The 22,733-nt window shown below is 40.6% G+C and overlaps 1 protein-coding gene across 1 annotated transcript in view; it reads left to right on the top strand.

The window, feature by feature from the left end:
• Positions 1 to 22,030, top strand: part of LOC124590166 (protein yellow-like) — a gene marked incomplete at its 5' end in the record, with an annotated part of 63,633 nt that extends 41,603 nt beyond the window's left edge. Inside the window, 2 exons of the mRNA XM_047131627.1 lie at positions 16,165 to 16,373; positions 21,018 to 22,030. Coding sequence (XP_046987583.1) covers positions 16,165 to 16,373; positions 21,018 to 21,341 — 533 coding nt within the window. The remainder of the gene's footprint in view (positions 1 to 16,164; positions 16,374 to 21,017) is intronic.
• Positions 22,031 to 22,733: the final 703 nt, after the last annotated feature.

The following is a 22,733-nucleotide window of genomic DNA, read 5'->3' as shown; positions in this document are numbered from 1 at the left end:
TTACTTCGTCTGGATCTGCAGAACCCACACCGCTACCGTCTGACCGTATAACGTCAGCTCTAACCTCATACACGCCGTAATCTACGTGCTTTTCTACCAATCGTGTCCGGCTATCACTAAAATTCTCATAATCTTTCTCCTTAATACTCTCGCAACGTTTAAACTGGAGGTTTGCGTCGGATGGGTCGGCTACTTCTATCACTGAAACTTTCGGTAAGGTCTGCCGGTTAGGGCCAGAACTTTCCGTTACTACTTCAACATCCAACTCCTGCGGGACGAAACACGACGAATCTTGCTCGTGCTCCCCATTAACATCAACTATTTCTGGTAAAGTCTGCCGGTTAGGGCCAGAACTTTCTGTCATTTCACAAACACTATCTTCCTGCGGGACGAGACGCGGAAAATCCTGCCCGCGCTCCCCATAAACACTTCTCCCGTACAGGCCCCTATAATCTCTTAGTGCGTCGTATAAGCGACCGAACTGCCTTAACCAGACCTCATCCCTCTCTGTATCCCCTCGCCCGATGACGGACGTGTTATCCGACATCTGATCTTCTCTCAACACTTGCGAATCATTCTTAAACTCAATCTCCAGTTCCGCTGTGGGTGTTACAGCTGCCACTATATAATCGATTTCCGTAACACTACCTAAATTGTTCTCACTGACAGTGAATGTATTTTCTATTGCCGTGTCTACAGCTGATCTACTACTTGTGGGCGCACTCCTTTCTCTTAACACTGGCACACTCTCCCGCCATTGATTATTCCATACGGAATTTTCATAACGACGACACTTGGGTTTTCTCCTGTTATTGGGCCGCCAAAATTTCTCCACGCCCTGTCGGCCCCTCACCGGCTCAGTAATAGTTTCTCTGTCTCGTCCCAGCAGATCTGCTCCCCAGCTTGCTGAGGCGACTGATCACACCCTCTGGCGTAATCACTATTCTGTGAAGCCCGTATCACGTTTGTATGATACTGGTTTCCGTCATTCCTGTTATTATTTGCATTGTACCGATTGTTATTACGGTCCAAACCATAATTGTTATTGCTGCCATGGTTGCGGTATGCATTATTCCCATGGTTATCGTTGTTGTGGTACCCGTTGTTGTTACCACGGCCTCTACCACTGTCGCGATTATTGCGCCAATTGTCCTCGTCCTCAACTCTTTCCAGGAAATCATTGATTGTCTTGTAATTGCTTCCTACGTAGCGTTTTGTATCATCTGGAAGCTTCTTGTAGAGTTCCCAGACTATTTCGGATTCCGTGCGGCGATCACGCAAATATTCCAACTTTCGGATCCAGCCCTCACAAAACTCCTTCATCGAGCCAAGCGAATTCGCATCGAAAGGCTTCGATACGACAAATTCGCGCCAGACACTTTGTTGTTTTTGCTCTGACCAGTATTCAGCCAGAAACAAATTTTTAAACTCGTCGAAAGTCAGGTTCGTAATGTTGAGGTTTAAGCCCCAACGCTTGGTATCACCAGCCAACACGTCAATAACCGCATTAATTTTTCTCTCATTAGTCCATGATCTGGGTAAAGCTCTTTCACAATTTTTAATGAAATCCGTCGCGTGTATACCGCCTTTTTTCAAGGGGTCGAACCGCTCCTCTTTCGTCAACAATTCCGAACAGATTGGCACATAGCTCTGTTTTTCATCAAGTTTCTTTTCTAATTCCGACACTCTCGTAATTACTTGGCAAGTGGTTGTCGCAAGCGTTTCCACTTCCCTCTTTTTCTCTTCGTAGGTATTAGCCTGCTTCCTCACTTTAGTATCTACTTCAGACACTAAAGCCTTTAAAGTTTCCACCTTCTGTTGATCCTCTTTTTTCACTTATTGAATTTGATCCGTCACCTTATTCTCGATGATCGGAGCAACAGCTTCTCCTACACTTTTCTCGATTCTGCTAATTTCGGAATCAAAACGAGTATTTATGCTCGCAATTTCCGCCCGAACGCCTATCATTTCCTGTTTAAGATTACCGATTTCGGTATTAATTGCAACAATATCTTCTTTGATTTTATCAACTTTTGTGTTAACAACTCCAACATTGTTGTTAACAACATTAATAGCTTTGTTCTGATTGTCTAGCTTACTGTCAATTTTTTCAGGCTGAGCTTCTTGCTTGGTAGACTGAGCTTTAATTTCTGCCGATTGACTCTTGATTTCGTTAATCAAAACATTCAATAAATCAATTAAATTCCCGGAAACTACCGGTTTTACTTCCGTAGCGGCTTCCTCTTTAATTGTCCCCCCGTATTCGTCATCAAGGGGTTCAGATTTGATTTTCACTTCCGATTCCGAAACATTTTCTGAAGTTTGGAATTCCATTTCTGCTCTTTGTTGCGTTTCGGCGGTCACGTTTTTCATGCTAGCCGCCTGCCCCTGAACAATGGGTTCCGCGGTGCGCGTTTCCCACTGTTCGACCGATTGTTCCGTACCCAAGTCTACCAAATTCTAGTAATTGTTGCCTTCACTCATTTTACAAATTTTCAATATAAATGACAAATCTCAAATCTAATTAGGATCCCTCCCACTACTTATTCTCGCTGACGTAACGACCTGTTCGTAACCAGTACTTTGTTACGAGATTTTCACAATGCAAAATTCGTGTCCAGACAACCTCAAATACACGTGTAACCTCCCCCTCACTTATCGACCTTAATGACAGTGAAAAATTAAACCGTGTTCACCAAATGGAAATTTGGGAAAAGAAATCGTCACCGAAGCTAATTTGTCGGTAAAAAGGGAGGAAAGGGTTACACCTAAATGAAAGGAAAAATGCATATGAAATAGGTGGAAATTAATTTTGAGAAAAGGGTAAAATTAATAAAGAAAGTAAATGTGCGGTCGTTACGTTAACAATTAATTGGCGTTAATTGGATATTTGAGATTTGGGGAAAATTACAGTCGCCAGTCCTATGGACAACTACTATAATAACTGAAAATGAAAGATTAATGCACATATAATTAGCAATAAAAGCGTGGCAACTGAAGGTTGACACGTGTTGTGTGAAAACTGAATGTTTGCCAGAAGTAATAAATTTCGCTACACTCTCACTTAATTTAGCAAGAGAATTAATAAAACCGGAAAATCGAAAGTTAATTTAGTGACTGAAATTAATAGTGAACTTTGTTTCTGAAGCACTACGAAATTCAATAAAATAAGGTTAGTCTTGGGCCACCTCAACAATCATTTAAAAAGCTACTTGAATCTACGCAATTTAGAAATAAGAGATTTAACTTTGAACTTGAATTAAATGATTCTGAACAATTAACAATAGTAAAATTTAGTACGTGCCAAGCTGAGCTGTAGTCACAGGTAAGCTAAAATATGGTAACAAAACTCGCACCCTTAATTTGTGCTTGTGTAATGTAAATATTGTAGCCAGCTATGAATACTTTAACTGAACTATGAAATTAAAGCAGTGAAATGGAATGATATTACTTTAATACTGGCGTTTGAATTTCAACGACACTCGGGTTCATTCCGGAAACGGAAGGGACCCTGCTCGGTAATGCAATTGGGGCAATGAGCAACAACGGTTCATGCTAAGTTGCTGTAATTTGGTGGCACAAATTGACCAGTTTGAAAAGCTGAGGTCTGCCATACAGTTCTAAAACTTTACGTGCTTCCAGTCTTCCTTGTTGGTTGATTGAAGGTTCGCAGTCGTCGATCGGGGAGGTGGCTACAGTCACTCATTGTCGGCCGTCGCTGTTGCAGAAGCTGGATGTTGGCACGTCTTCTTTTCGACACGGTCACCAGGCGAAACGGGCTCTTGATGTGCGCCAGATAATGCTTCCCATCCGCAACACAGGGTCAGAAACTATCATAGCAAGTCGAGCGCAATTACATGCTGCCGAACCCCGAAAGCGCGGCAACTCGCGGGAGTGTCACACAACACACCTGCTCCACCGCCCTACTCCAGCCAGACTCTGCTCTGCCCGTTCTTTACGACAGAGTTCACACTACCAAAGATCCTAAACACTTTGGTTCGCCACACGATCTATCGATGTAATCGTTCGATAGCATAGTTTTCCCTAGGCCATACCCAGCATAAAATACAAATAATATTTACAAAACAAACCAATTATACATCGACATATATATATATATATATATATATATATATATATATATATATATATATATATAGAAATAGTAAAACAATTACAATATATAAAGACACAGAAATGTCATATCTTCAGGTAACAAAATAAGGAAAAAATTCGTAGTACAATAGATGGAAATAGGAGGATATGCATTTCCGGCGTCACAAGTCGTGGACTGCCCATCTCTTGTTGTGCTTCTGACGCTTAGAGCGCCAGTTATTGGTCAAATTTTCCATAAATTTTTTTTATTCCGCGATGTTTCCCCATGTGTCAATAAGACGCTGATCAAATTTGATGTCATTCTAATCAGTGGTTCTCTTTCTACACCGTTTAGGAACTGGTACTTTGATTATGGACAGCCTGTACTACGACATTGGACATACTCAGTACAGTTACCAAGCTTCACTAAAAATTATCGATGTGACTTGATGTAGTCAGCTGTAGCAATTTAAAACACTGTACAGCACGAGAACACGAAGTGGGACTCTTGTCCTTCTCAGGCAGTGATCTTCCAATTGTCGCACAAAGTTAGGGCTTCACGCCGTAACTGACTGCTCTGTATCACTTCCAAGCTTTACAGAGGTTCTCTAGTGATGCTGTGGGACTCTATTGTCAACAAAGTATTAGAGAATGATTCATTTCTGGTGCATCATAAAAATACAAGGAAAGTTATGAATTGAACCTCCTGTGGACAACGTGGATACTAGAGAGAGAGCATGTTCTAGGATAGATAGAGAATCAGCCGTGTCTGTTTTAAAGAGACCATTTAGTTACTTTCCTTAAATTATTCTAAAGACCACAAAAAACTAAGTAACGCGCCAATTCGATCGGCGAGTGCCATATATACAACTACTGGATCCCTTTTGATCCTGTTGCATAAATGATATCTCATCACATTTTAGAACCCGAAAAGTTATTTTTTCCCTGAAGTACTTCAGCAGTTTGATATTATCGTTAAAAGTTTGCAGAATAAAGCCAGGAAAAAACACACCTGAAGTTTTGTAACACGAAAGCAGTACTTCTGGAAAAGAAGTATGAGCAACAAGACGTCAAGAAAGTACAATATAGGCTTAAAAAAACGAGATTTCTAAGAAGAGTGGAAGGATGTTCAAGGGAAGATCAGAAAATAGAAAAGGACATAAAAAAGTTTTGAGAACATGTAACCTAAACCAAAAAATAAAGGAAAACAGGAGAAAATTAAAGGAAAGTGTGGACTGCATGGGTGCTGGAAGATTCCCGGTAAAGGATTTCAATTATAAATGCACTGGAAGAATAAATCTATCCACACCATACAAGAGATGTAGCACCTAATATGCCTAATATGTGACACGAAGAAGAAGATACTTCAGCACTAGAAAAAATAAATGACCTTTCGCGAAAACTACTAATTAGTTCAGCTGGAGCACCAACATTGGCTCAGAATCATTGAGACTCTTAGAAGAGTAAACCATGACAAAACATTTCCACCTACTGAGCAAGACGTCTGAGACCCTCAGACTTACAAAGAATGTAATAATCCCAATATAACAGAAAACAGGTTCGGAGAAGTGCAAATATCACCGTGCTCTTAGTTTGATACGTCATAGTTTCAAAATACTGAAACGAATTATTTACATAAGAATAGAAAAACTGGTAGAAGCCAACCTCGGGAAGGTCTGTCTGGATAAATGTAAAAACACGTGTGGAAATATTAAAAATGTGAAGGAAACCAAGGAGAAATTTGGAAAGTGAATTAAAGTTCACGAAGAGGAAATGAAATCTTTAAGATTTGCCGATGACTTCTGACAGAGAGGGTAAAAGAACATGGAAGATAACTTAGGCGCTGCCGAGGGTACTAGATTATGAACTGAGACCCTAAAATTAATAGATCCTTTTCGCCGTTTGGGAAGTAAATTACGAGTAATTGTCACTGGACGAGGTTGGGTGGATTGGGTATGCAAACTGGCAATAGCAAGAAAATAATTTCTGAAAAAATTATTAGCGTCAAATATAAATTGAAGCGTTAGGAGGGCTGGAGTGTAGCAGCATACGTAAGTGAAACATGGACGATAAACCTATCATCACACGACTTCTTTGGAACTGGAATTATTAGACTACATTCCTCTTGAAGTCTGAGGCTATTTTACCTGTCTATCACGTTAAGTTTTCCAAGGATCCTAATAATTCTGAGGGAAAATCGTCTACTTCAGAGACCTTGGTTCGACATATGTCAAACTCTTCTCGTATTAGCATATCTTCCATCTTGTCTAATTCCTTCTTTATAAAATAATATAATATGCTTTCAAGTTTGTTTTCCATGAACAGCTTTTCTTTTTATTCCTTTCAGCTTTGAGCCTTACTTTGTTTACTTACTACTGGCTTACCATCAGAGATCTTGATATTCAACCAACTCTTCCGTTTCCTCAAAAGGCCAATTCAGTTCCCGCGTAGGTCTTATATATCTTTCCCATAGTCACAGATGCCCCTACAGCGTTACATTTCTCCTCCAGTCCTTTCCACTTCGCCGTTTTACAATGCAAAAGTCAGTCACAATTTTCAGGAGTTTTTATTTCGTTTTCCTGCATTTTTATATCTCCTCCTTTCGTCAGTTAAATTATACATCTCGTGTTTTACCTTAGGACTTCGACTGGGTCTTGTCTTTTTGCCTATTTGATCCTTTGCACCCTTCACTATTTTTTCTCTGAAAGTTGCCCATCCGTCTTCTATCATATTTTTTCCCCTGTTTCAATCAATGGTTGCTCAATTCTTTTTTTGAAATTCCCGACGCCCTCTGGATCTGTTAACGCATCCAGATGCGATCTACGAAACGTCCTACACTTCTGAAATTTCTTCTAAGCGTCTCTGGAGTTGGTCTGTGCTAACAATAACACAGTAAGACCGTCCTGTCTGTCTGTCTATAAATATGCTCATCTCCAAAACTACTACACTAATTTCAAGGGGCTTTCATAGGTATCTTGAGCGTAACTTGAGGCAACATATAGGCATTGTTTTAGCAAAATTGGCCACGAAAAAAAAGGATAACGTAATTTTAAATTTTAGGAGTCTGCTCACCTCAGTAGTTCGGATGTTTATCTAAGAAATATGACCACACGGCGTAGTACACCAAAGAAGTAATAGATGACGCTGTTAGTTTCGTAGTACACCAAAGAACGAACAGACAGAAGTGTTCGTTTTTTTCTTTTTTTTGAAAAAAAACCTCAGTGACAGAAGTTTTTTCGCAACATTACGTCAGTGACAGAATTAAGCTCCACAATCTTAACTTTAAAAATACAAACATTGAATTTACTTGGCTAGGCTATACGAATTTACTGATTTCGCTTTGTGTATTAAAAAGTTAACTGAATTGGTCCGCTTCTTTCGACAGGTTTTATATGTATTTGACTTCTTGGCTGGGGAAAACGAATTTAGTGACAAAATTACACTGTGTGGTGTAACTGCCTTGCTGGGGATAATAGTTGTCAAATAAAAACAGATCAGAGTAAAAGTCTGAAACAGCTATAATCCAGTAGCTAAACACTTTGTTTATATTGACAGTTAATTTTATATTGCGTATTACAATAATTACGGTACGAAATAATTAGATGCCGTTATGGTACACAATAGTACAGCAAGTTGACAGTATCACAGAGTTTTTACAGGTTTCTAGCAGTATAAAATACTGTATATTTTATGTGCTTCATTTGTTATTCAATTGTTTGTAAATGAAAAGTTCTAAATGCAATTAAAGGAATCGACGATACATATTCCTACCAGTGGATGGACATAATTTAGCTAACATTTTTCCGCGAAGTTGTTGAAAATCACGCTGGAGAGCTCAAAGACGACATTACATATGTGGGTTCCACCTAATGGCGTAACAATTAATTGTTGTTGTTGTGGTCTTCAGTCCTGAGACTGGTTTGATGCAGCTCTCCGTGCTACTCTATCCTGTGCAAGCTTCTTCATCTCCCAGTACCTACTGCAGCCTACATCCTTCTGAATCTGCTTAGTGTATTCATCTCTTGGTCTCCCTCTACGATTTTTACCCTCCACGCTGCCCTCCAATACTAAATTGGTGATCCCTCGATGTCTCAGAACATGTCCTACCAACCGATCCCTTCTTCTAGTCAAGTTGTGCCACAAGCTCCTCCTCTCCTCAATTCTATTCAATACCTCCTCATTAGTTACGTGATCAACCCATCTAATCTTCAGCATTCTTCTGTAGCACCACATTTTGAAAGCTTCTATTCTCTTCTTGTCTAAGTTATTTATCGTCCACGTTTCACTTCCATACATGGCTACAATCCATACAAATACTTTCAGAAACGACTTCCTGGCGTTTAAATCTATACTCGATGTTAACAAATTTCTCTTCTTAAGAAACGCTTTCCTTGCCATTGCCAGTCTACATTTTATATCCTCTCTACTTCGACCATCATCAGTTATTTTGCTCCCCAAATAGCAAAACTCCTTTACTACTTTAAGTGCCTCATTTCCTAATCTAATTCCCTCAGCGTCACCCGACATGATTCGACTACATTCCATTATCCTCGTTTTGCTTTTGTTGATGTTCATCTAATACCCTCCTTTCAAGACACTGTCCATTCCATTCAACAGCTCTTCCAAGTCCTTTGCTGTCTCTGACAGAATCACAATGTCATCGGCGAACCTCAAAGTTTTTATTTCTTCTCCATGGATTTTAATACCTACACCGAACTTTTCTTTTGTTTCCTTTATTGCTTGCTCAATATACAGATTAAATAACATCGGGGATAGGCTACAACCCTGTCTCACTCCCTTCCCAACCACTGCTTCCCTTTCATGTCCCTCTACTCTTACAACTGCCATCTGCTTTCTGTACAAATTGTAAATAGCCTTTCGATCTCTGTATTTTACCCCTGCCACCTTCAGAATTTGAAAGAGAGTATTCCAATCAACATTGTCAAAAGCTTTCTCTAAGTCTACAAATGCTAGAAACGTAGGTTTGCCCTTCCTTAACCTTTCTTCTAAGATAAGTCGTAAGGTCAGTATTGCCTCACGTGTTCCAACATTTCTACGGAACCCAAACTGATCTTCCCCGAGGTCGGCTTCTATCAGTTTTTCCATTCGTCTGTAAAGAATTCGCGTTAGTATTTTGCAGCTGTGACTTATTAAACTGATAGTTCGGTAATTTTCACATCTGTCAACACCTGCTTTCTTTGGGATTGGGATTATTATATTCTTCTTGAAGTCTGAGGGTATTTCGCCTGTCTCATACATCTTGCTCACCAGATGGTAGAGTTTTGTCAGGACTGGCTCTCCCAAGGTTGTCACTAGTTCTAAAGGAATGTTGTCTACTCCGGGGGCCTTGTTTCAACTCAGGTCTTTCAGTGCTCTGTCAAACTCTTCATGCAATATCATATCTCCCACTTCATCTTCATCTACATGCTCTTCCATTTCCATAATATTGTCCTCAAGTACATCGCCCTTGTATAGGCCCTCTATATATTCCTTCCACCTTTCTGCTTTCCCTTCTTTGCTTAGAACTGGGTTTCCATCTGAGCTCTTGATATTCATGCAAGTGGTTCTCCTTTCTCCAAAGGTCTCTTTAATTTTCCTGTAGGCAGTATCTATCTTACCCCTAGTGAGATAAGCCTCTACATCCTTACATTTGTCCTCTAGCCATCCCTGCTTAGCCTGCTTGCACTTCCTGTCGATATCATTTTTGAGACGTTTGTATTCCCTTTTGCCTGCTTCATTTACTGCGTTTTTATATTTTCTTCTTTCATCAATTAAATTCAATATTTCTTCTGTTACCCAAGGGTTTCTACTAGCCCTCGTCTTTTTACCTATTTGATCCTCTGCTGCTTCACTATTTCATCCCTCAAAGCTACCCATTCTTCTTCTACTGTATTTCTTTCCCCCATTCCTGTCAATTGTTCCCTTATGTTCTCCCTGAAACTGTGTACAATCTCTGGTTCTTTCAGTTTATACAGGTTCCATCTGCTTAAATTCCCACCTTTTTGCAGTTTCTTCAATTTTAATCTACAGTTCATAACCAATAGATTGTGGTCAGAGTCCACATCTGCCTCTGTAAATGTCTTTCAATTTCAAACCTGGTTCCTAAATCTCTGTCTTACCATTTTATAATCTATTTGATACCTTTTAGTATCTCCAGATAATTTCTTTTATCTCATCATACATTTCATCAATTTCTTCGTCGTCTACAGAGCTAGTTGGCATATAAACTTGTACTACTGTAGTAGGCGTGGGCTTTGTGTCTATCTTGGCCACAATAATGCGTTCACTATGCTGTTTGTAGCAGCTTACCCGTACACCTACTTTTTTATTCATTATTAAACCTACTCCTGCATTACCCCTATTTGATTTTGTATTTATAACCCTGTATTCACCTGGCCAGAAGTCTTGTTCGTCCTGCCACCGAACTTCACTAATTCCAACTATATCTAACTTTAACCTACCCATTTCCCTTTTTAAATTTTCTAACCTACCTACCCGATTAATGGATCTGACATTCCGTGCTCCGATCCGTAGAATGCCAGTTTTCTTTCTCCTGATAACGACGTCCTCTTGAGTAGTCCCCGCTCGGAGATCCGAATGGGGGACTATTTTACCTCCGGAATATTTTACCCAAGAGGACGCCATCATCATTTAATCATACAGTAAAGCTGCATGCCCTCGGGAAAAATTACGGCTGTAGTTTCCCCTTGCTTTCAGCCGTTCGCAGTACCAGAACAGCGAGGCCATTTTGGTTAGTGTTACAAGGCCAGATCAGTCAATCATCCAGACTGTTGCCCCTGCGACTACTGAAAAGGCTGCTGCCCCTCTTCAGCAACCACACATTTGTCTGGCCTCTCAACAGTACCCCTCCGTTGTGGTTGCACCTACGGTACGGCTATCTGTATCATTGAGGCACGCAAGCCTCCCCACCAACGGCAAGGTCCATGGTTTGTGGGGAGAGAACAATTAATTAAGCGATGCAAATTGGCTTCGAATTGTTATGAAAAATGAGTGATCCAAATTAGATTCGAAATCTTATGCAAATGGGCTTGTACGATTAAAATACAAGGGTTAACTTTTTCCGACTGAGAAGTGGAATCCTAAAAAGTGATGGTATGCAAAAGCCCTTTGTGGGGCGGCGAGTAAGTTTGTAAATTAAATAAATAAATAATTGCTGGATAAATGCTTGCAAGTTGAATCAGTTTCTGGCTTTTAGAATGTTGTTAATGCTGTCTTTCGCCGTTCTCAACACTGGCTCTCTATTTACTTTTTGGCACCCAGAAAGTGATTTAATAAAACATGGAACCAGTAATTAGAGATCCTAGTGCCCACTTTATCTGAGAATGTTGTTATAGCTGCAGCTTATAGCTCTGAGGAATTAGGAGATTGTCCGGGATTTCTAATCAAAAACGGTCTTCCAAAATAGTTGAGTATATTCTGAAATTCACTGATAAAAAACACAAGTATCCTTACAACCTAACTAACAGAGCAGTTCAGAGTCTAATGCGCTGATGCAACTATAAATGTCCAAATTAAATGTTGAAATGAATGCTCGCCATAATTTGATGAAAATACTTCATCAAACGCCGCGCTAAATAATTGGTAGAATGTCTGTCCCGCGACGGCACGTGAAAATACGACAATACGCAAACTGAAGCTAGATAATGAAAATCATTCCAGAATTAATACTTCACATGAAATGTTTTCATGGTTCCGCGTATCTCTAGTAACTTAATACGGCACCCGAGGCTGTTTGTAGCAGTGACACTGATGCGACGCGACTCCCGACACAGATGGCGTGTCATTCAGCGTCTGGAGAGAACTGGGGCCTTGCTTCCTCGCGCAGCGTTCTTATATATAAAGCCGCAGTGCGGACGGCTAAGGGAACGCCTGATCTTTTCGGCTCTCCCGACTAGCCGCTGGGCTAGTAACGCACCACTGCAAGTTACATAATAATTTATAGCTTCTTTTGCTGATGGCCGAAAAAGCTCTTAATTTAAACGTGCATTCAGCAAGCAGGTAAGTATTGATAATAAACTTTTGACGTGGCTAAGTTAAATATTTTGGGCGAGAGCATTAATTAAATTACACTGCACGCAGTAGATGAGCTCTGAACTGGCCCTTTTGAGATCCGCTATCGCTATAATTTTATAGGTACTAAAAGGAAACTTTACACATCTTCATAGTCATAGCGGACCTCCAACCTATTTAAATCTAAACATCCTAGCCTTATTTATTAATCTACTTAATCTATCTTGCTTCCTTCAGTTTTGAGACGAAAACCAGAAAATCATGAATTTCCACTAAAGTCTTAATTTGTGAAATCCAAAGTACTGTTTTTATTAAATCATTATGAAAGATGAATCTAAATATAAATTTTGAAGTCTCTAGCTCTTTTCTGTTGCGCCAATGATTTTTTCAGAAAAACGTCCAAATTTCGAAAATGACTGAAGTTATCGAACTGATATTTAACACACATTAATTTAGTATTATTCCTGACATGCTAGAAAAGTTTTAGGTCATTTGCTTGATTTTTAAGGTATTCCCTACATTTATGACGTCAGAGCTAGTTACAGCAGACTGGCTGGCACACAATGGAAACTGATGTGAATTTACTACAGCGTGAGTAGGCTGCTTCCCTACACCTTCTTTAATATTCGTTTCGAAGAACGGAACTATTCCGAGCAAGTTAGCAATCAATAAATTACGGTCAGAGTCAAGTCTGCTCCTGGAAATGTTTCACAGTTTAAAATCTCTGTCTTATTTCACAATCTGTCTTAAATCTTCCAGTATGTCCAAATCTCTTCCAGGTATACAACCTTGTTTACAAATCTGAAACCAAGTGTTATCAAATTGCGTCTGCATAAAATTATTCCAGGAGGCTTCCCTTTTGATTCATTTCCTCCAGTCCTTGATCTCCCATTTATCGTTCACTTTCCCTTTCTACAACTGAAAACCAGTCCCTCACCATAATTAAATTTTCATCGACCTGAACGATCTGAATAATTTCTTTTATCTTACCGCACATTCTTTCAAACTCTTTATCATGTGTGGAAGCATACTAACTCAGGTAATGGGTGTTGGCTTTGCGTCTGTGTTGGCTACAATAAGGCATTCACTGTGTTGTCATAGTAGCTTACCTGGATTCTTATTTTCTTGTTCATTTTAAATCTAATCCTGCATTACCCTTACCTTATTTTATGATGTTAATCCTTGAAAAGAAATACGCATAGCTAATCATTTGGTAGCTCATATGGCTGTCTGGGCATAATATGAGTGTCATCCACAAAGTAAGTTCCGTTTCTATGAGGGCTATCCACAAAGTACATTACGTTTTGGAATTAAAAATCAATAAAGTATTGGAATTTTTTTAATTATATATAGATGAAAGCCACACTTAAATACTAAGGCGCTTATCGTAGCGATGGAGGAGCTTGGAAATTCCTTCGTCGTAAAATTCGGCCGCCTGCACCTTCAACCACGTGGTTACCTCTTCTTGAAGCTGTGCGTCGTCATCAAAACGCTGCGTAGCCAACCACTTCTTCATTGCTGGGAATAAATGGAAGTCGCTCGGTGCCAGGTCGGGACTGTACGGCGGATGAGGAAACAACTCCCACTTAAAAGATTCGAGAACTTCACGAGTGGCATTTGTCGTGTGGGCCCGGGCGTTGTCGTGAATCAGCAAGATCTTTGAGCCCAACTTTCCCCTGCGCTTGTTTTGTATTGCTCTTCTGAGGTTGTGCAGAGCTTGGCAATACCTTTGAGAGTTTATTGTAGTGCCTCTTTCCAGGAAATCCACAAAAATCACACCTTTTCTGTCCCAAAAGACAGTCGCCATCACCTTCCTTGCCGACATTGTCTGCATGCATTTCTTGGGTTTTCGGGGTGAATTTGTGTGCCCCCACTGCATTGACTGCAATTTTGTCTCGCAGTTCACATGCTTAACCCATGTTTCGTCACCAGTTACGATGCGATCGAGTAATGAGTCGCCATCTTTCTCGTAAGCGTCCAAAAACGTTAACGCTGCAGCCATTCGCTGATTTTTGTGAACCTCTGTCAAGATTTTTGGTATCCATCTCGCACAAAACTTGTGGTAACCAAGCTTTTCGGTAATGATTTCGTGCAACAAACTTCGTGAAATTTGTGGAAAACTCATAGAGAGTTCCGTTATTGTGAAATTACGGTTTTCATGGACCGCGGCATCGACTTTTTCGACAAGTTCGGCAGTCACTATGCTGGGTCTTACATTTCGCTCTTCGTCGTGAACGTTAGTTTGGCCATTTTTAAATTTTATGACCCACTGACACACTCCACCTTCAGTGATTCTGTTGTCCCCATACACTTCACAAAGCTGCCGATATATTTCTATCGGTGTACAGTTTTTTGCAGTCAGAAACCTTATTACAGCATGCACTTCACACTTCGCGGCATTTTCAATTAACGCTGACATTTCAAACTGTGACAGTAAGTCAACTGAGTACAGCACGAACCTCTCACTAGCATGGCAGGATGCCAACTGAGTGGCGGAATGCCATGAACCAAGATGGCCGCGCTAGCCCCGCCCCTAACGGACGCAAACGAAAACGTAATGTGCTTTGTGGATAGCCTTCGTATTTCTATCCGCGGCAGAGCTACGATAGCAGTTCCGAGCATGCGCGGCAGTTATTCTGACTCAAGGAGAAGACATGTACGCCATTTCCAGATCACTGCTGCCGACGTGTGCTTTGTAGTGCTTCTTTATAATGACAGCCGTAATTGTAAATGCAGCCGCGTGTGAAATCAGATCTGTGATTCGTATTATAAATGCAAAGAAAGTTAAACCAAAGGAAATTCATCAGCAAATCTGCGAGGTTTACGGACAAAATGCTGTGAGTGATTCAGTGGTTAGAACATGGGTCAGACTGTTCAATGAAGGATGTGATCAAGTGCACGATGAAGAACGAAGTGGACGCCCGTCTGTGGTTACTGATGAAATGGTTCACACAATTGAAAAATGGCTCTGAGCACTATGGGACTTAACTTCTGAAGTCACCAGTCCCCTAGAACACAACTGAAGAGCAACGGTGAGTTTACACTTAGTGCCCTTGCTATGGAAGCTCCGCAAATCTCACGATCACTAATTCATGAAATTGTTACTGAAAAACCACATGGCTGAATACACAGGCGGCAAACTTCTATGAAGAAGGCATACAAAAACTTGTGTCACGTCATGACAAGTGCCTACAACATTTCGAAAGCTATGTAGAAAAGTAGTTTAACAGTTGAAGATTCCAGAATGAGATTTTCACCCTGCAGCGGAGTGTGCGCTGATATGAAACTTCCTGGCAGATTAAAACTGTGTGCTGGACCGAGACTCGAACTCAGACCCTTGGCCTTTCGCGGGCAAGTGCACTACCAACCTTTTTTTTTTTTTTCTAACAAAAAAATCTCATATTGTTCGCTTTGGTTCATTGTATCTGCTTGGGGCGGACGTCGCAAGACATCCGTGTAAGTTCGTTGTTGATCGATTAACTCAGTTTTTTTTTTTTTTTTTAGTTATTACAGAGGGCAGCTAACCCTCTGACCGAACACGCCGAGCTACCACGCCGGCAACTGAGCTACCCAAGCACGACTCACGCCACGTCCTCACAGCCTGGCGGAAGTACAGCTGTGAGGACAGGGCTTGAGTCGTGCTTGGGTAGCTCAGTTGGTAGAGCACTTGCCCGCGAAAGGCAAAGGTCCCGAGTTCAAGTCTCAATCCAGCACACAGTTTTAATCTGCCAGGAAGTTTCAGTTGTAGATTTTTGTACAGTAAATTTTTTTATCTGTGTCTGTACACGTTTGTTTTATAGAACCAAACAGAACTTATTTTGTGGATGAGCCTCTCATTAAATTTCAAATGCAAATCAAAAATACCATTCCAACTTCACACAATTTATCATGGCAACATGCACAACACCAGTAGAACAAGGATTTCTCTCTATGTATATTTTTATACTTGTGAGGTGTTACTTCATCATATCCATATGCAAGCAAAACTAGGTTACGTGTGAACCGCTGTGTCAGGTCTTCCACCTCGTCTGTGCGCAGGAGACCGCACACTGTTCTTCCACCCGATGTCGAGCTTCCGCGAGTTCGCAGTGCTGTCGTCCATCCTGCGCAACGAGACGGCGGCCAAGAGCAGCGACGACGAGTTCCACCTGCTGGAGGAGCCGCGCGGACTCAGAGACGCGCACGCCTCCGCCTCGGCCATGGACCGCCGCGGTGTCATGTTCTACAACCTGGTCACCAGGGACGCCGTAAGTCACCAGCACACCTAACACCTCTAGTGTTACACTGGAAGTTACGTGGAGAAGTCATCAGGCTTTAATTACCACATGGAAAAAATCAAGCTCCGACCATGAAACTTGCTGATGGTGTTTGCCTTCTCTACATACAGGGTGGTTACAATTCAAGTGCAGCTACTCACAGAGGTCCATTGTGGGATGCAGGTATCATACGGCAGCGAAATTTCGTAGATATTCTAATACGTTAAAGTAGAACCAGTTTATGCTGGAAGAAATTAGTTCCAATTTTGGGCACCATGTGCAGATCTGGTGTTGTGACAACCAGAAAGACATACGGAAATGTTTCCAAATGCAATGGATTAGGAATGGGGCGAGGGCATAAGAGATCAAACAAGTGAGAAAGGCATAATGCCGATTTTATTACTAAGCACCTCTTACACAATTTGCCCAATACGAGCATCAGAGACATCCACAAGACGCTGGATCCATAACATGGCGTGTTCAACAGTTGCTCATGGAATCTGAGCAAAGAGTTCCTGTATACTGGTCTTCAGATCAGGTTGAGACTAAACGTGTCCCTAGTAAATGCCTTCCTTTGGATATCCCCTGATCCCAAAGTCATGATCTAGCAGGCCATACATCTGGAAAACCTCTAGAGGTAACACGTTCGTGGAAGGCTGCGTTAAGCAGGTATTTCAATGGGCAAGCGACGTGAGGTGTTGCCCACTGTGGCTGAAAACATTGGCTTCCACACAGCTGCGCTCTTCCAAAGAGGGAATCACATGGTGTACAAGGAGGTCTCGATAACGAACAGACATCGTTGTACAACTGACAGGCGCTCTGGGTGTATTCTCTTCACGGAAGAACAGTCCGAGAATAAAGGTGCTTGTGAATCCACATCACACAGTCACATACAGCGAGTGCATTGGCTGTTCGTGCACGACCTGCGATTTAACGGTACACCAAATTTGGCTGTTCTATGTATTCACTGTGCCCTGTGGAGTATAATGTGTCTCATCGCTCCAGAGAATATTGCCTGACCACATGCGATCAACTTTGCCAGGAATGGGACAGCAAGTTCAGGACGTTGCTTCAGATTATGAGGTTTCAGTTATTGCACCGTTTGGATCTTATATGGGTGCCAGTGTAACATAACGTTCAAAACTTTCCATACCATTGACCATGGGATGGAGAACTCTCAAGATGCTGCACGGGCACTGTGACAACCCGAGGCCCATGCTGCATTGTTAATTCCAGCACAGGAACTTTCTCTTCCAGGTGCTACGCCAAGGTCACCCCTGTTTTCGAAGTTAATTACTACCTTCTTTAAACCATTGAACGACATCGGGCTTCTCGGGCTTTCCGTCAGCGATACTCTCTCGATACACTGCTGACATTTACATAAACTGTTTTCAGTATCAGTGCACAGTCTGACTGCTCGACAGCCATACTTTTCACTCACGTTATGTCTTATCAAATGACAGCACAGATGACATGCGGCTGCCATACAGACGGTGTTCACCGCCAGATTTGCACCTGATGGTCGAAATTGGAACTAATTTCTTTCCAGTGTAAATTAGTTCTACATTACTGCATTAGCATATTTACCAAGTTTCCCTACCTCAGTTAGCCCTAGACAGTTTTCATGAATGTCAGATATTATTCTCGCATTACAGTTTCATCTCTTTTCACTGCTCAAAGGAATGTGTTTACCAACAATACTGTCCAGAACTGCTTTGCATTTGAAAGACCAGTGGAAGAAAGCAGGAATATCCTGAAGTGTGGAGAAACAAATCCTTAATGGTTTTATACAAGAACAGCTCTGCTGCAAAACTAAATTCAAACAATGTGCAAAACAGTGAGTAAAAAAAAGCTGCCAGAAAAAAAGCACCAACACGGGTTTGGGCCAAGAGTTTTTCTTCATACCATAATTTTGAGACATGGCCCTCAGCACAGTGAATAATGCAGCACTAGTTTTAGATTGGCAAACATCACGAAAAGGCAACAAATGAGGGTCTACCTAAATCTGAATGTATGTATTCACAAATCTCCTCATTTATGCATTCAATTAGTGTGTCCTGTATAGCTTTTCAAATCTCCAGAAGTAGCCCATTTTCTTCCAGTCTGCTTTCAAATCTTCTTTTCTGTTTAGCACAAGTTTAAAAGTGGCTCTGAAATTTGCAGGATTCAGGGAATCTTCTCTCTCATCATGACCTGTGAAAGCTACCTCCTACTTACACAAAAGATTTATGGTGACGGTTAGAAGTTTCACGATGTCTCTGTTAGCTTTCACTTCTCTACCGTGTCTAATTTTCAACAGTGATGTTCATTACGCAGTTCTGAAATAGTATACCCTTGTTTGGATAGTTCTTTATATGAAATAAAGCAACTTATATGATCTTTAGAAGAAGTATACCATGCTAAACCCGTAAACAGATTCTTCATATCGTGGGAACCCTCAGCAGCCATGTAGTTTTTCTTGTGCTTAAAAACAAACACAGCGAGCAGAATGAGTCCCCTTTTGTAGAGCTAGCACATAACCACTTATGCTGCTCATACCACAAACTTTGGAATACACGTGTTATGCGCTTATATTTCTGAAGAAGGTGTAGCTCCAATGTTGGAAATCCTTTCTTCAAAATTTAATGTTGTTTGGTTTCACACCTCTTCAGAAATGAGGAAGTTCCTGCACAGAAATAATGATGTTCTCAATAAAGTGTGTTACATCTACTGGTACAAGGCTGTGTTCAACCATATTCACTGCACATGGGACAGCTATTGTAAGAGAAACCTAGAGAGGTGGCACACAGCCACTGGCCTCCCTTGTCACAGAAGTATGGCTTCAACAACCTGTAATCACTTCTCCAATTCCTAGTAGTGGCATTATGGTTCCACAGCAACTGAACATTTGCAGGAGGCCTGGCATATCACTGGCCTCTTCACCATAAGCTTTGTACCTCTCTGCCTTAGGTTATGGTTAAGCTTTCGCAATTTGACTTGCTCTCTTGTGCTGGCAGTTTAGACAAACATAAGCTAACATCTTTTGCACTCACTGCTGCTGCTGCTGCTACTACTACTACTACTACTACTACTACTACTGCAGAAAAACTGAGGAGGCCCAGTCATCCTTGCCTCCTTTGATCAGTGGCCACTACCTTGTTTGGAAGTGCACCTTTGTAGTCCTCAATTATGTTACATGCTGTTAAAGGCTTTTGAAAATCTAGAATTCCTAACATCAGGAACTTCTGGGATTCAGGTGCAAACTCTGACGAAAACTTCTGCAGGGCTGACACACTTGTCTATCACAGCACGACTGGAACTTCATAAAAGCTGCAACTCTTACCCCACACTCATTGGGTATGCCTCTTTGTGGAGTAGCATTCTCCCCAGGATCCAACTTCCAGGTTTCCAGTCCAGATACTGTTACCCACAGTATCACACATCAACAAGAGGGAGTCAAAATATAGAGGCAAAACAGTTATTTTAACCACTCTCCTCATAAGACAGAGCTAATTAATGCTGATGAAGAAAAAGCAAAGCAAAAAACAAGCCTTAGAGTCTAAGTCTACAAAATGGCATCTTGAGCTACTACAGGAAGTCTGTAATAAGTGAAAAATATAAAGCTACAACCAGGTCTCAAATAACTAAGATGAGTAGTCCAAGCTCCAAAATTCCTTAAAACCTAAGCAGCCAACTTTATCCAATGATAATGGTAGATTAGAAGAAGCTGACAAATGCTTCAACTGCTTTGAAGATGAGTCGCAGTGTGTGCCTCAAATGGACTCTCAATTCTTATGAGGATGAGAATGACATTATCCATGTATGTACTTTAGACAAGACACAAAATATTATAGTTTCTATGTGATTTACAACTAATTTTTGCATGTGAAAACTTTTTTTCATTTACAAATAATTCTAGTGTGTGAACTATTATTCCCCATTTTGCCCCTCTCATGAGGTAAATTGCCATTTCTGAAATTTTGCAATAAAAAAAGAAGTCTGGTAATTAAATACTGACATGGTGCAATTTTTATGAAGTTAATATTATAACAAAGAGGTTTTAACCAAATTAAAGTCTTATTATAATTTTCCTGTACTTCAGAATCACCGTTGAAAATTAGGCACCCCATTCTGCCACAGGTTCCCCTAACTAAATGTCAGATTTCAGCACGAATAATATTCCCAATGTTCTGCCTCTGCCCCCTCCCAATGCACACTTGGTTTACATTTGTCCTGCGCAAGCTAAATGCGCTGTGCACCATAATCAAATTCCCCCCCTTTGTATTCCACTCGTAGGTGGTAAGCAGAAAGAAAGATTGTCGGTACCCATTCATGTGTGCAAACTCTCCCCAACTTTACAGCTGTGAACATCAGATATGTTTTTCAACTCATATCCTAGAATTTTTAGAGTAGGGCTTTTCATAATGTCAACACCTTTTATAGTCTCCCACTGAAGTCTACATATCGTGTCTTTGGCACTCTCATGCTACATTAACAAAACAGTGACGAATTGTGTACTCCTTGTTTGAACCTTCTCTACCTCATTAATTAATACAACTTACCAAGGGTCCTGCATAAACAAAAAATATTCTAGATGATCATTCCACATTTTTGTGTTATTAACTTTTTTTAATCATAAAATTTCTGATGTCATAGGTGGGATGCTGGAACTCTGCACAGCCACATGGTTACCGTATGTCGCTGCAGGGCATTGTGGCACAAGATAATGTGACGCTCATTTTCCCTAATGACCTCAAGGTGGATCATGAGCTGCGCCAGAACCTGTGGGTCCTCAGTAACCGTCTGCCACTCTTCCTCTACCGTGAGTTGGACCCCAACGACATTAATTTCCGCATCATGACGGGGTCTACAGACGAGCTGGTGCGTGGAACCGTGTGCGACCCCGACATCACACTCATTCCTGGACAAGGGGCACTCTCCCCCAGGAACCAGTTCTGCCCTGCCAATGAGGTGCGATGATCAACTGCTGCCAAGCCTGGACACCCACGTCAAGCTGCTCTTTTGTTCAAGATGCCTCTTGTATATGAGTCTGGAGCTTAAAGCTTGTCATAAGTCACTAGTGTAAAACACACTTCTCATCAATTGCTGGTAATCACTCATTGTTCATCTCTTCAAGAAACTGGGTGGAATTCACATCACTGAAATGTAATACTGCCATAGAAATGAGAACTGTGCTCTCTCTGGAAAGGCAAAATGATAAAGTTACTTCTTTCAATACCCCACAAATTTTTGAGCGTTTCCTTGTCTGTGAAGGCAAAGATTAAACAATTGTTACAGAAGGCAAAAGAATGACTCATTATACTAATTTTGTTTAACAGAACTTTCCTTCTTATATTGTATATAACAAACCATGAATATTTGATCGTGACAATGAGGGCATATCTTAAGCAAACTGATGATACTGTTCCTGGATTTATCATCTTCCTTGAACCTTATTATACTTGTATTTTCATCCTTGGCTGAAACATTATTTGTAGTCCAAAATCCAATATTAATGTGAATTCCCTCAAGACTGAACACAAATTAATCTATCCTTCATGTTCTCACACTTATTATTTTATCGAGTTCTCACAACCATTAAATGAAAGCCAGTGACAATGGGCATTTCCTTTTCTCATTTCTTTTCTTTGAAGTATTTTAATTGCCCCATATGCTGTTTTAGAACCAACTTATCATTTCTATTTGTACATGAAGAATGAAACGGTACCTTCAGATGAGTATCACCGTTACAGAAAATAAGATGTTCAATATTAATTCTACGTCATTTCTTACATATCTGCAAACTCTATGGCCAGTAGTATCTAGTAAGCACCCATAGGCTCTCTTTCTACATTACATTTGTTTTTTCTATCTTATGTAGACAAATATTGCTTCCTAATTATCTGTAGTACTACAATATACACTCAACTTTGTGTATATCATAAGGTAACTCATCAGTGTAATTGCCTCTCATCAAAGTTAATATTCATACACTTTTGTTATCAATAGGGTGATAACTTTGCATTTAGACTCTCAACAAGGAAGATGCAGATTGTTAAGACACAATGATAGTCTGATGTGTTTGTACTAAAAGTGCTTACTACATTACATATCTAATGTGAAGAATGACAGTCCTACATTACATTTAAAGTAACTCTGGAGCCTGGTAAATGATACTACAATTCTATCATGAAACTGAAGTTAAGAAATAAGTGGTTAGAACATATGAATAATTTACTCTATATTATAATCCTCAAGGTACATTAAAAGCAAGCAGTGACTTTCAGAATTAATTTAAAATAGAGTAAACAATGATGCATCATAGTACAGGAACCATTTCAACAATTTGACATCGTCTTTACTAGCATGAAC

The sequence above is a fragment of the Schistocerca americana genome, chromosome 2, assembly GCF_021461395.2.
Source record: "Schistocerca americana isolate TAMUIC-IGC-003095 chromosome 2, iqSchAmer2.1, whole genome shotgun sequence".
In the NCBI taxonomy this organism is placed as follows: Eukaryota; Metazoa; Arthropoda; class Insecta; order Orthoptera; family Acrididae; genus Schistocerca; species Schistocerca americana.
The sequence above is the reverse complement of the archived record's forward strand: the minus strand, read 5'-3'. Positions and strand labels throughout refer to the sequence as shown.